We start from the raw sequence: 13,984 nt of genomic DNA on the forward strand, positions 1-13,984 counted from the left end.
CCCTCCACCGAATCCTAGATCAGGGGTGCCATAGGCATGGCTCACGGTTGCCGAATACCACACTATATAAAAGTAGAAAGATGTGTGTCTATTTGTTAAGTAACAATAGTTTTTCAGTTTATTATATGGAAATAGACCGTTGCCAAATTATAATATTACTTTAAAAAATCAGTTTTAGCTAGTCCGGAGCCGGAGCCGTTTTTAACGAAAAATACGGCTCCGGCTCCGGCTCCACCAAAAATGTTGCTGCTCACGTTTCCGGCTCCGGAACCCTGGCTTCTAGACTTTACTTATATGTAAGAAAGTTGTCTTCTTTTAATTATGGCGCGAAGCGCTAAACATTTTTGTGTGGATTTTAGTGGTTTTGGGGTACCTTTCTTAAAATCAATGGATCGTGGAAAGAAACCGAAGTAGAGGGTTTCATCGTATTTTATTCGATAGCTTTTGATAGGTTAGGTAATTATTAATGATTGCCCCGCAGGGTTAGCTCCTCATGCAGGGGAGAAAAGCTACTGTAAAAATGCGACGTAACCTGCTTATTCATTTTCTTTCCTCGATCCGAATCACTATACCTATAATTGCTTGGATATAATATTTTACAATATTTTCGCCTGATCTAATAAAATAGTCATTTCAGCTGGATAATAGAACGGCACCACCCATCCACCCTTTTACCTCCATCCCTCCCTCCTACTGGAGGAAAGTACTGACCATTAAATGAGGACTACAGTAGCAACCTAGATTGACAACAAAATTTCCTCTGCCATAATATCCACATTTATTATATCTATTTTTTAAGGAACAAAAAATAAACAAAAATATTTTAGATTTAAATTACTAAAATCTTAATTAATTCATTTTTTTATAATCATGATTTGTTATTGATTGTATAGATATTTTCCCAATATCTTTCTAAGAATAGAATATTGAGAAATAGTATTTTCAAGATGATATCAATACTTGCAAAAAGATTTTCATGTAGGATGAGAAGAATTATCGGAAGGATACATTTTTTACTAGTGGACAATCCCTACCTACCCTCCAAAGTACATTTTAAAAAGGGAGAGGTGGGTTTCGGGTAAAATCCGTAAAGGTGTTAACTTTTTAAAAGAAATTTTTGTCTATAGTTCTTTTCAATAAGAAACACACATATTTAGTGAATATTATCGTTCTACTACTATTTTTAAACCTTAAAACACACACCATTACGGATTCTACCAGAAACCTGCCCCTCTCTTTGTAATTTTTGACTGGCTAAAATTTGTTTTAAAAAATTTTTTCTCAGATTCATTATCCCTTGGTTCCAGGGTTAGCATAAAAAACCCAAGTTGGGTTTTATTGTTTTTTTTAACTCAAAAAAAAACAAAATGTACCTTTTGTCGATAATGTTAACTCTATTTTGACTTATAAGGAGTACTATTTTCAAACAAACAATTGATATTATAAAAACATTTTATTTTAATTATTGTATAACTGCATTTTAACTGCTTATTTTTATATATAAGTAACAGAATGTCTGTCCCTATATACTAAATAACTCCCTAACCACTGAACCGATATAGTTCTCAATTACAATTAGCTTCTCACGGGTCCGTTGAAGGTTTTTAACTAATTTGGGGGGGGGGGGGTACTTTTCTCTTAGGAGATTTGTGGTGCCCTCCCCCAAAATTGGAATAAACCTTCCCTGGACCTTTGAAAAGCTACCCTGTACAGGAGAGCGGTTAGCGAGATACTATGGTACAGACAAACATCCTGTTACTTAATAAAAATGATTTAACCTTATATCTTAAAATTCCCAGGTAATAATCATTAGAAAATAATATAACCCCAAAAAAACGGATTTTATTAATAAAACCCAATGGGTTGGGTTATTTTTAAAAAACCGGGTTTGCTTGGTTCATGGGTCTAGGGTGGTCCACTTATAAAATAATGGGATATTGGTTAATGATATAATTTTTTTCATAGCATTATGAATCAAAATCGGTAAATTCTAGATTATTTTTGTCTTAGCCGGAAAAGTAGATTAGATTTTTTTTTGACTTTTTTAATATGTAGTGTACATAATTATTGTATTTCTGATAATTCAAATGGATTTTAAAGGATAAAAATACTTGTATGGACCACTGACTTGATTTTTGGTTTAAAGTTCACAAAGGGGGTGTGTATTTTCCAAACTTACACCACTTTCAAAATTTATATAGTATCTAAAAATACGTGAAAGGGAGAGGTAGGTTTCGGGTAAAATCCGTAAAGGTGTGTGTTTTAAGGCTTAAAAATAGTAGTAGAATGATAATATTCACTAAATATGTGTATTTCTTATTGAAAAGAACTATAAACAAATTTTTTTTTTTAAAGTTAACATAAATTTTTATCGTTCTAATACTATTTTTAACTTACAACACATAACCTTTACGGATTTTACCCGAAACTTACCTCTCCCTTTTTCTATTTTCTTTCCTTCTACCCTAAGTAGAGGCAATTTCAGAAAATATATACCCCTGCGTTAAAATTAATATCCTACTTGACTTTCTCTATGTCACATAATTTTTTTATTTCAATTAAAAGTTTTTTCGGAATATTATTTATTTTAAAGTATTTTTTTTATTTTCAGCTGATTGGCGGAGTTGTTGCCTGCCGTTACCGCAATCTTGTTGATCCAGTCAACAGCGGCCTCGCCGGAAATGGTGGACTATAAAAAAAACCGCGCACACAATAAACTTCATCACATTCCCGCGCGCGCGCCAAAATTTAAAATTGAATGCGGCATCAAACTTATTAACAACTCTCCTGGTTTTAATGATACGCCATATTTGAAATTTTTTTTCTTCTAATTTTTTAGTAATATGAAACTGTTATTTATATTATTTAGAATCTCTTTTATATTTTTATCTAATCTTAAGTATTAAACTTTTTACTTTTTAAAAATAAAAACAATTTAAAGATTGTTTATTTTGAAATTCAAATTATGAGAGTTTTAAGATTACTAACTAAATTTATTTAATTTTGATATAATTGCAAAGAGCATAATTTAATATTTTTTACTAACTTTAAATCGCGCAATTTATATATTTTTGGATGTTTTTAAATTTTCTATTTTGATATTTTTCTAATTAAAATTTTTTTAACAGAACACAATGTGATAGATTTGTATTTTTGTAACCCAAGATCTTTAAACTTTGAATACAGTTTTATAGTTGGATAACAGTTTTTGTTTGATTACTCATTTTCTGTTTTAAATGACCAGACCAAGACGGCTTTTTACTAGATTACTGGATTATTAAAGAACAATTTTATGAACTATATATTCTTAACTAAAAAGTATATACTTTTATTTTAAATAAACAAATTTTTAAGAGCTAAGCTTTTCTATAATTAGGATCGGTCTGTCCGGAACGGTCAGCTTTTTTCGTTAATTTAGACACGTTAGAATTGTCCTATCGATTTCAAACTTTGCATGATGATTCCTATAAGAGTTGGGTACAATTTAGAAAGCGTAGCCAACTCTACACAGCTAAGTACCCTCGATAATACCCCCCCCCCCAAAATAAATATAAAAAAATTTAAAGACTAAAATTAAAATAGTGGGTCGACTAACTCCCCCCACCAAAAAAAAATTTTATTTTTCTTTTAAATCCAAATTACGAAAAATTAGTTTGATCAAACCTTTTGGGGCAAAGCCCCTACAGGCTAGGGGCGAAGCCGCTATTACTTATAGAAGTAACTGAATGCCTGTATGTTTTTTTATAAGGTTTTTCTAACCGACTTAACAGTGAAGCTTCTTATAGGTTTAAGGAATGATTATATTGGAGAAGGCTACCCTCACTTTCCCAAGAGAAAAACTGTAAAACTTAATTGCCCTCAGCAGTAAATATCCGATTAAACATACAATTTATGTATTCGTTTGAAAATTATAACTTCCGAAACATAATTTATCCTGTCCAGAATATAATTAAGAGATATTAGTGCTAAAAAATATTTTTCAATAGGGCTTCGAATCTTATTAATGTCTGCTAGACTAGAACTGGTGGTGAGCTTACTGATAAATCAATTATCGTATTGTATCATATTAAATTTCTACGAATATTTTAAAATAAAATCATAACATTTATTCCAGTTTTGTTAGGCAGGGCCTGTGGCTTTTGGAAGGTAACAAAACTGCAATTAATCTTACAACTTTTAATTTTAATATCCGCGGAAAGCAGTATAACATGATCTTCTTCTTCTAGGGCGTTCTGTACCGATAGTACACTGCCTACTGCTCGTGCGTTTGCACTAACAGTGTCTGGCCTACATGTTTTTAAGAAGAGAGAGAACTCGGCTACTGATCTCCCCCTCCGTTGCCAAAAAAAGACGGCTGCAGGTTGCCCTGTACATTACAGTTTTGTCTCCTCTGGCCTCCTTGTCGGTTAGCCATCCGGATGAATGTTTCCGCTTGGACCACGTGGAGGTCCGACCATACCCCAAGCAGTATAACACGATGCGATAATTATCTAATTTATCATCCTCTTCTCTGAAATTCACGCTAAATTGGCAATTAGTCTCCTGGCACAATATTAATGTACTAGCGGCTACGCCCCTAGTTTCCTCTAGGGACACGTAAAATGGTTTCTTTTCAATCTATTTGAAAATCAGTTATTTACCGAAAATATTTTTTTGGCGATATATGGTATTAGTTATGTTTTTAGCTAATTGCAAAAATGTCCGCATAGCGGCGTTTTTTTTATTTTTGTCGATTTTACTTGGGAGGGTGGTTGTACCCTAACCCAAAATAGTTATAAACCTTACCGGGACCTATGAGAAAATGCCCTGTTAAGGAGAACCCGATCGGTTCAGCGGTTAGCGAGATCCTTCGGTCAAACACACATCCAGTTACTTTATTATAAAGATTTCCTACACCTATTCTTCTCTGTGAAAGCCTCCGGCAGCCATTTACTAAGATTGATTGATGGAAAGCACCACCTGTAGAGTTCCTCTTACAGAAAGAGAGGATTGCCAGGGATGGATGGGACTTACAATTCTACATAAAGCTGGTACCCAATGTTTTATAATCATATAAATTTAATTTATGAGAACTAACTATAGCATTTATCTCATAGACTAGAGAGGACATACAGGGAAGGAGGGGACTGTCAACTGTAGAAAAAGCTGGTACCCAAAGTTTTATAACACATTAATCATATATTTTGACTCTAAAGCTTTGAGAACTAACTATAGCATTTATCTCATAGACTAGAGAGGACATACAGGGAAGGAGGGGACTGTCAATTCTACATAAAGCTGGTACCCAAAGTTTTATAACACCTTTATAATATATTTTGACTCTTAAACTTTGAACACCATCTGTAGAGTTTCTCTTACAGATAGAGAGGACATACAGGGAAGGAGGGGATTTTCATGTGTAAAAAAAAGGTGGTACCCAAAGTTTTATAAATCTTTATCATATATTTTGACTCTAAAACTTTGAGAACTAACTGTAGTATTTATCTCATAGACTAGAGAGGATAACCAATGAAGGAGGGGACTGTCAACTGTAGAAAAAGCTGGTACCCAAAGTTTTATAACACATTAATCATATATTTTTACTCTAAAACTTTAATCACAATCTGTAGAGTTGCTCTCACAGATTAGAGAGGATAACCCGAGCTGGATCTTTAAATCATTTCAATGGTGCGCTAAATCACCCTGCGCACCATTGAAATGATTTAAAGATCCAGCTCAGGGAAGGAGGGGACTTACAATTCTACAAAAAGCTGTTACCCAAAATTTTGACTCTAAAACTTTGATCACCATCTGTAGAGTTGCTCTCACAGATTAGAGAGGATAACCAGTGAAGGAGGGGACTGTCAACTGTACACAAACCAAGAATGACAACATCCATAAAAGCAAAGCTCTGAAACTGTAGACAAACGAACATAAACACTTGTATAATGTCAGAACTGAATAATCATAATATAATGTATAAGAGTCGAAGCAAAATTGTAAGTAAATTTGTTAAAAAACAGGATAATGTTTATGGACATACTTACATTATTATGACTTGATTATAGGGTTGCTTTGCTTATAATATAATACTTTGTTGTCCCAGGAATCAGTAAACCAAAAATCAGATCAATCGGATAATTAGATCACATACGAATTTGATGTTAAAAAAGTAAAAAAAAATCAACATGTTTAAAATTGACGTACGGACATTCTGGTAGTGATTATAGAGTTGCTACGCTTTCCAAATCGTACCTAACTATTAAGGAATCACTATACAAAGTTTAAAATCGATAGGACAATTCTAACATGCCTAAACAAACGAAAAAAGCTATCCGTTACAGACGTACGTACGGACCCTAATTATAGAAAAGCTTCGCTTTTAAAAATGGTAAAAGTTTCAAGTTCTTATCATATTCGTTGGCTTTAAAACTTTGATCACCCCACAGACTATACAAATAGGATATCAAAAAAAACTGGTACCCAAAGTTTTATAATTCTTATTATATTCGGTGGCTGTAAAACTTTGGGTACTTTTTAATTTTGATTGGTTAATTCTTAACTTGCAGAGTTCAAACTTGATTTATATCTATCTAAAATACAAAGTACAAAGATGTCTGTCTGTTTGTTTGTACCAATGGATCTCGCTAACCGCTGAACCTATTGGGTTTTCAATAACACGGTAGCTTCTCATAGGTCCCTGGAAAGGTTTATAATTTCTATATAATTTTTCTGTTAAAACGTAGTTTTTGAAGAAAAAAATCATAAAAATACGTAGAAAATTACAGAAATAAATCTTATTCGGAGCAATACCAACTGTGGAAACGTTTTGTAATTGCGTATTGTAATTTTAATTAAGTGGCTGCGCCCCTAGCCTCAAGTTTTGTGGTGTTCCCTACCCAGCTTTTATTTTAAGCTGGGCAATTTTTTCTTCGGGGCAATTGTTATATCTTTCGTTGAAATGTTAATGACTTGTCCTGGACTAATACTAAACTTGCCTGAAAATAATAGTCCAGCTGTATAGTTATACGAGATCTTAGCGGACAGACAAGAAGACATTCTACTACTTTATATTATAGAATTTTTGCCTTGTTGTATTTCTCTACCGATATAATTTTACTAGAAGATTATACTCACTTTTCTTTTAGGTGGTCATTTCTCTCCTTTTACATATCTTTGGTGTTTACACAATGTAGATAAACTTTTATTCTAGTATGGTTGGTCATTTCTCTCCTTTTACATATCTTTGGTGTTTACACAATGTAGATAAACTTTTATTCTGGTATGGTTGGTCATTTCTCTCCTTTTACATATCTTTGGTGTTTACACAATGTAGTTAAACTTTTATTCTAGTATGGTTGGTCATTTCTCTCCTTTTACATATCTTTGGTGTTTACACAATGTAGATAAACTTTTATTATTTTAGAATATTTTTTGTTTTGTAAGGATACCATAATTGGACCAAAAAGATCATTTTCTCTTTATTTTACTTGCTGTGAAGTTTAACTTTATAAAGTTACTGTGACACAATGGGTTAAAAACTGTTTTATAAGATTAAAATTATTCAAATAAAACCTCCAACTAAATCTCCATCAACAACAGAATGGTTTTAGTCCACTGTGGATATTGTGTAAATAAAATTTGACCACTGACTCCAACAGAATAGTTTTCAGTCCACTGTGGATATTGTGTAAATTCAAATTTGACTACTGACTCCAACAGAATAGTTTTTAGTCCACTGTGGATATTGTGTAAATTCAAATTTGACCACTGACTCCAACAGAATAGTTTTTAGTCCACTGTGGATATTGTGTAAATTCAAATTTGACCACTGACTCCAACAGAATAGTTTTTAGTCCACTGTGGATATTGTGTAAATTTAAATTAATCCTCCAACCACACAGGATAGTTTTTAGTTCACTGTGGATATTGTGTAAATTCAAATTTGACCACTGACTCCAACAGAATAGTTTTTAGTCCACTGTGGATATTGTGTAAATTTAAATTAATCCTCCAACCACACAGAATAGTTTTTAGTCCACTGACTGTGGATATTGTGTAAATTCAAATTAAACCTCCAACAACAAATTAATGGTTTTTAACCCACTGCACTGTGAATATTGTGTAAATTCAAATTAATTCTGTGACGAAAATAGAATGGTTTTAAGACCACTGTGGATAATATATAAATTCAAATTAAGCCTTCAACAACAGCAAAAGGGGTTTTAGTCCAGTGTGGATGTTGTGTGAATTCAAATTAAACCTCCGACGACAACGGAGTGAACGGACTATTCTAACACTATTTACAGGGTGCACCACATAAATCCGGACTTTTTCTTATTTTTAAACAAATAAACATAAAATCGTCAATTTTAAAGATTTGATTGAATTTTAAAAACTGGGAAGGAACCTAGGTATATGACTATCAGATTATTTAATAAAATCGCCACCAGCCTCAATCACCGCCTCTATCCGCCCCCTGAACCGCCCGCCAACCCTGGTCACCATGTCCCTGTTCAAGCAGGCGAAGTTCTCCATAATAGGAGCAATGAGAGAGGTCTTTTTTATATAGGCGCGTCTATTGGTTCATGCTTTAACTGCGCTCCAGGCCCAAAAGTCCATTGGATTAAGAATTGGGCTGCTGGGAAGCCACATCTCCTTAAAGAGTGAGTAACAGCAGGATCCAAATTAACCCAACTTTAAAGCTACCCTTTGACACGGCGGCTATCATTTGGGCCACAGTTAAGCTAGAACAATGTTTTATACCTTTTTAATAATGGCACGAAGATTAAGATAGGGTTATCAGCGCGATACATAGTCTAAAACGAGTTTCAAGGTTCCATATGGGCCCCTGAAGTCAAGAACCGAGAAATTTTCAAGATTTTTGATGTTTTTGACATCTTAAAATCTACCACGATCCACTTTGTCGGAGTACTACAGCTAAGTCAGCTGGGATAGAGAGCTTTAGTCTTTTCTAGTGTTTTCACTAGGTATCTGAGAGTATCTCCAGCAAGTTTCATTAGTCCATCTCACCTACAGATGGGATGAGGTCAAATTTAGTTGGCCGAAGTCATAAATCCACGGTAATTTATCTGCGCGATTCGAATCTGCCTTGTTGAATATATGCGCGGCCAGCTTGGCGTACACGTCCTCTATCGTCCAAAGATTTTCATGGGCAAAAAGGTCATTACCTAAGCTTTTTATAGTGGGGTCAAACGTCCTGATTGGTCAAGTAGTTTTGGCGCTATGGCCGTTTAAAAAAAGTCCGGATTTATGTGGCGCACCCTGTATGTAAAACTGCCACTATAGGTAATCGAGTTCTCAGCTTATTTTTATCCTTTTTTGTAACAAATTGCTTTATGTTCTACAATTTGTATTCCTATGATATAAATTAGTAATGTTTTTTTTGTCTGAAGTTTAAGATCTCATTAGAGGGAGAAAGGGTTAAATAACTGTATCTCCTCATCGCAACCATCTTGTGCAACCTTCCTATTGGGTCATTGAAAATCAACCAATGGTGTCGCTTATATAAACACAGCTAAGTAGCAGAAAATAATTTAGAAGCAGACGAAAGAGGTCTTTGAAAAATAAAGGGAGGTTGTTTTCTGAATATACATCTATACTTTAGATCTGTTGGTGTGGAGGTATTCTTGCTCTTCTAATAATCTTTTATTAACTTTATTGAGAAAACACCACATTCTCTCTTTCAAAGACGGAGGCCAAAGAGCCGCCACCCGTTGCTTCCAACCCCCTCAATTGCCCTTAACTGTAGGCGGTTTGTAAAATGAGAAATATTGTTCAATCACAGCAAAAATGGAGATCAAATAAGTCTAAAATTCTTGTGTGATATTATAATATTATTACTATAGAAACAGCATATAATATATACTCTCCATCAATCCAAGTGTAACCATCACCTTTCCAGTACGGCCTCGAAACCGATCAATATCCGCTTGATTAGAACCGGTTATAAGCCACACTAAAATATTATTTATAGTATAGTATTACAGACAATTTTCCACATATATTAAAATAAAATCAATACCACCTTTGGGACAAACAAAATTATTTTAATCTTATAATGTTCCATTTTGATATCCGCGGAAAGCTGTCTATAATACAATGCGAGAAATATTTATTCTCTCTCTTCTCTCTCTCTCTCTCTCTCTCTCTCTCTCCTCTTTCTAACCATTTCTAACCCAGTGTATATATATTAGTTTTAGCTTAGCCTCCTAGGACAAAACTAAGAAAGGTATAACAAACTACTTGCATTAACATCTATTTAATTTATCATATAATAAAACGATGCTGGTTTTGTTTTGTATATTGATTTTGTTACAAAAAAACGTATATAATTGTGGTGAAAAATAGGTTTATTTTACTGAGTAAAGTATATTTGTTTTTTTTTATATTTTGAATCTAAATGTTTAAATTTAAGGACTGACTCATTTGTTTTGCTTTTCTGTATATTTTCATTTTTTATTCGAAACTTCGTAGTTTTCTTAACAGTCACTGTCTAAAAAGTGCTTTTTATTTGATCACTTTTTATCACGTAGATTTTGTAAATACTAAATTCTATTTAATTTGAGTCTCACTTTTAAAACAAACCTAAGGTTTTTTTTTAAATTTGACCTTGCATTGGGGGGGGGGGGGGGGTAAATACACATACACACCCTCCCCCCATTTAAAATTTACCCCTACTTTAGGGGTGCCGTACGCACCACCAACCATATAGGAGGGGGTATTTACCCCCCCCCCTCCTCCCAAATAAATAATCCCTAACAAAATAAAACAAACAAATTACTCCCCACTTAAAAAAAAATTTTATCCCCCCCCCCCCCCAAATAAAAAAGCTTGGACGCCCCTGCGCGTGATTAGAACGGTTCTCATCTATACGAAAAAACTATGTCTAGCATCTTATTATATCCAGTTTTCAACAAATATAAAAATGTACAATCTTAAGATTAAAACCAGTTTTTTAGCCCTCGGGGCTAATAAAATTGGGTTTAGTCAAATATTTTTTTTATTTTTATCCACGTTTCATGGACAGACATCAAGCTACTTTGTATTATAGAATAGCGGCTTCGCCCCTAGCCTCTAGGGGCTTTGCCCTAAGAGATGATAAAAAAAAGTTATGGTGAAATTTGTAAAAAAAAAAAAAAATAAGAATATCAAAATAAGGATATCTCCTACAAAAAAAATGAGGGGATTTTTTGGTTTTTGGGGGGGTTGGGGGTGTCCCACCCCCCAAGAAAATAGCTTAAAACCACCACAGGACCAGTAGGTATATTCCCTTAAGAGTAGAATCCGATCGGTTCAGTGGTTACCGAGATCTTAAGCTTCAGACGGACGGACAGACATTAAGCTACTTTGTATTATAGATAACCCATGATTGGAAAACTAGTCAAATAAGCAGTGTGGTAGGAGTTTCAAACTTTTATTGGAAATAGATTAGTTACTTGGGACCAAGTCGGGAATACAGAAAACTGTTTACTAGCGGCTATGAACCCCCCCTAGAGGCCTCTAGGGGCACTCAAGGTGGGAGAAGGAAACGTCCCCATCCTTTTTAAATTTGAGTTTAAAAAAAGAAAAAGAAAATGAATTTTTTTAAGGGGGGGGGGGTGGTCATTTTTTATTGGGAGGCTGGAAATTTCCTCCTCCCCCCCCCCCCCCCAAATAGTAAATAAACTACTCTGGACCTGTAAGAAACTTTACTAGAAAGAAGAACTAAATCGGTTTAGCGGTTAGCGAGATCCTTCGCTATAGACAAAATATGATTACTACTGGCCAAGTTGTTAGCAGCATAGGTGTAAACACTAATACTGCCAAAGGCTCGTAGTTCAGAAATCATCCTTAATTTAGGAAGTGCTGTTCAACTTAAGATAAAACTTTTATTTATTTACTCCTATGTTCTGTGTTGCGGAGCCGGGAGCCGTGGAGCCGCCATATTTTGCTAGAGCCGGAGTCGTATTTTTTTTTTAAAAAAACGGCTCCGGCTCCGGACTAGATAAATAAAGAGATTTTTTATAAATTATAATTTGGTAACTCTGTTTTGTCATGTGCAAATGCCCCTATTAAGTTTTTCAAGTCCATTTTTATCAGCAATTGAACTTTTAAAACCTTCAAAAAGTCAAAAATAGACTTGGAAAAAAAGTATGTCGAGTTTTTTCTTGATTTTAGGTCGGAGCCGCACCAAAATCAAACGGCTCCGCAACGCTGCCTAAGTTACTTAAAGTTCTCTAAACAAAGATTGTTCAGTATATGAAAGTAGCTTGAAATCATAAAAAGTATTAATATTTATTTTAAAACACGAAACAATATAATTTTGATTTATGAGACTTGCAAATATATTGTTTCAATGGATGTACGTGAATATAAGTGGATATTAACACAAAGAAAAAATTGTCGCCAATTTTGAATTTAGGTTGCTATTTTCCCTGTCATTTATTAATCAGTTTTTGTTAATACAGTAGGAGGGGAGGGTTAAAGGGTTTAATTGATATTTTGCCTACTGCGTGGTTCACTTTATTATTATAAAACATGAAAATCTAATCCAAGATCCAAGTAATAATAAATCCAGTTTTGGTTATTTTATTATTTTAGACATAAAGAAGGTGTTTGACTAACAATTTTTAAAAATTAAATATATTTAATACGCATTATTCATTTTATTCTAAAACATATACTTATACATTGTGTTTTTTTTAAGAGAACTTTTTTGAAAGAAATTTTACCTCACTTATAGTTATCAGAATTTAATGAATAATGGCTTATTTTCTTCGTTTTTTTATAACCATTTATAACACATCAAAAAAAATATTTCAGTTTTTATTAAAAAAGTAGAGTAAAATATAAAATTCAAAACCTAGGTGTCAACATCTAAAAATGGTTTTAGCGTTTTTTTCTCATGCTCAAATCTTTTACCCTTTGCAAGAATGGCTGCAAAACGCTTCAAAGTTGAGATACAGAATTGATACAAATTCTTTTGGGGACATGTACTAGAACATATTAAAGTTTGCAGGCCATATCTCAACCAGGGAGGGAGTACTGGCCCCCCAAAGTGGACTACTGAAAATCCAATTTTTTTCTTGCAAAGGGTAGAAGATTTGAGCTTAAGAAAAATGCGCTAAAACCTTTTTTAGAATTGACACCTTAGTTTTGAATTTTTGATTTTACTGTACTTTTTAAATAAAAAACTGAAATATTTTTTTGATGTTCTAAAAATGGTTATAAAAAACGAAGAAAATAAGCCGTTAATCATTAAATTCTGATAACTATAAGTGGGGTAAAATTGCTTTCAAAAAAGTTGTCATAAAAAAAACACACTGTATTTTAAAAACATTTACGTATCTATGACTTTTTAATTATTGTTAATTATGAATTCTAAATCAATATTACTTGGATGTTACACCAGATTATCTAATGCTTGCAACCATCACCTTTACCCCATCCCCTCCCCATATTCTGGTTGAACGAACTGACCAATAAATGAGGTCCATATTAGCAACCCAAATAGACGACAAATTTTCCCCTGTTAATATATCCACGTATCATATCTTCAATGTTTTTATTTTATTTTAAATATCTAATTTGAGAAATTATTTGTCTATGTTATCAGCTGTTAAATTCATGTCTCTACGCAGCGGGACTACGCTAGCAACACTATGCGGCGGAAATATTTAATTTTTTTTATTTTATTGTGATTTCTCTTGGGAGGGTGGTGGTACCTTCCCCCAAAATAGTTATAAACCTTCCCGGGACCTATGAGAAGCTACCCTGTTAAGGAGAACCAGATCGGTTCAGCGGTTAGCGAGATCCTTCGGTACAGACATACAGACAAACAAACATCCTGTTACTTACTAGTATAAGGATTATATCTTATATCCATTGAATTTGTAGGAGGAGATGCTCAGAATTCATCTGGTTTTTCTTCTCTTTATTGGGTGAGTTGGTTTTTATTCATTTTCCAGGATGGCTTCGATACCGATCAATATCCGCTGGATTT

The 13,984-nt window shown here is 33.7% G+C and overlaps 2 protein-coding genes across 9 annotated transcripts in view; both read left to right on the forward strand.

Moving 5' to 3' along the window:
* Positions 1-3,199, forward strand: part of Tsp97E (Tetraspanin 97E) — a 44,867-nt gene extending 41,668 nt beyond the window's left edge. For 7 of the 8 annotated variants that reach the window (XM_080168925.1, XM_080168924.1, XM_080168923.1 and 4 more), the window contains one exon: positions 2,612-3,199. Coding sequence is in view for 3 of the 8 variants with exons in the window: in XM_080168923.1 (XP_080025049.1) it covers positions 2,612-2,695 (84 nt within the window). In the remaining 5 variants the exon portion in view is untranslated. The remainder of the gene's footprint in view (positions 1-2,611) is intronic. The other variant, XR_013881677.1, reaches the window with a different exon arrangement.
* A 6,947-nt stretch (positions 3,200-10,146) lies between these two features.
* Positions 10,147-13,984, forward strand: part of LOC145325654 (uncharacterized) — a 56,666-nt gene continuing 52,828 nt past the window's right edge. Inside the window, exons 1-2 of the mRNA XM_080168609.1 lie at positions 10,147-10,231; positions 13,879-13,922. Of these exons, the coding sequence (XP_080024735.1) occupies positions 13,885-13,922 (38 nt within the window). The 5' untranslated portion in view covers positions 10,147-10,231; positions 13,879-13,884. The remainder of the gene's footprint in view (positions 10,232-13,878; positions 13,923-13,984) is intronic.

Source organism: Acartia tonsa, chromosome 8 (assembly GCF_053477335.1).
Source record: "Acartia tonsa isolate MP-2025a chromosome 8, ASM5347733v1, whole genome shotgun sequence".
NCBI classification, from domain to species: domain Eukaryota; kingdom Metazoa; phylum Arthropoda; class Copepoda; order Calanoida; family Acartiidae; genus Acartia; species Acartia tonsa.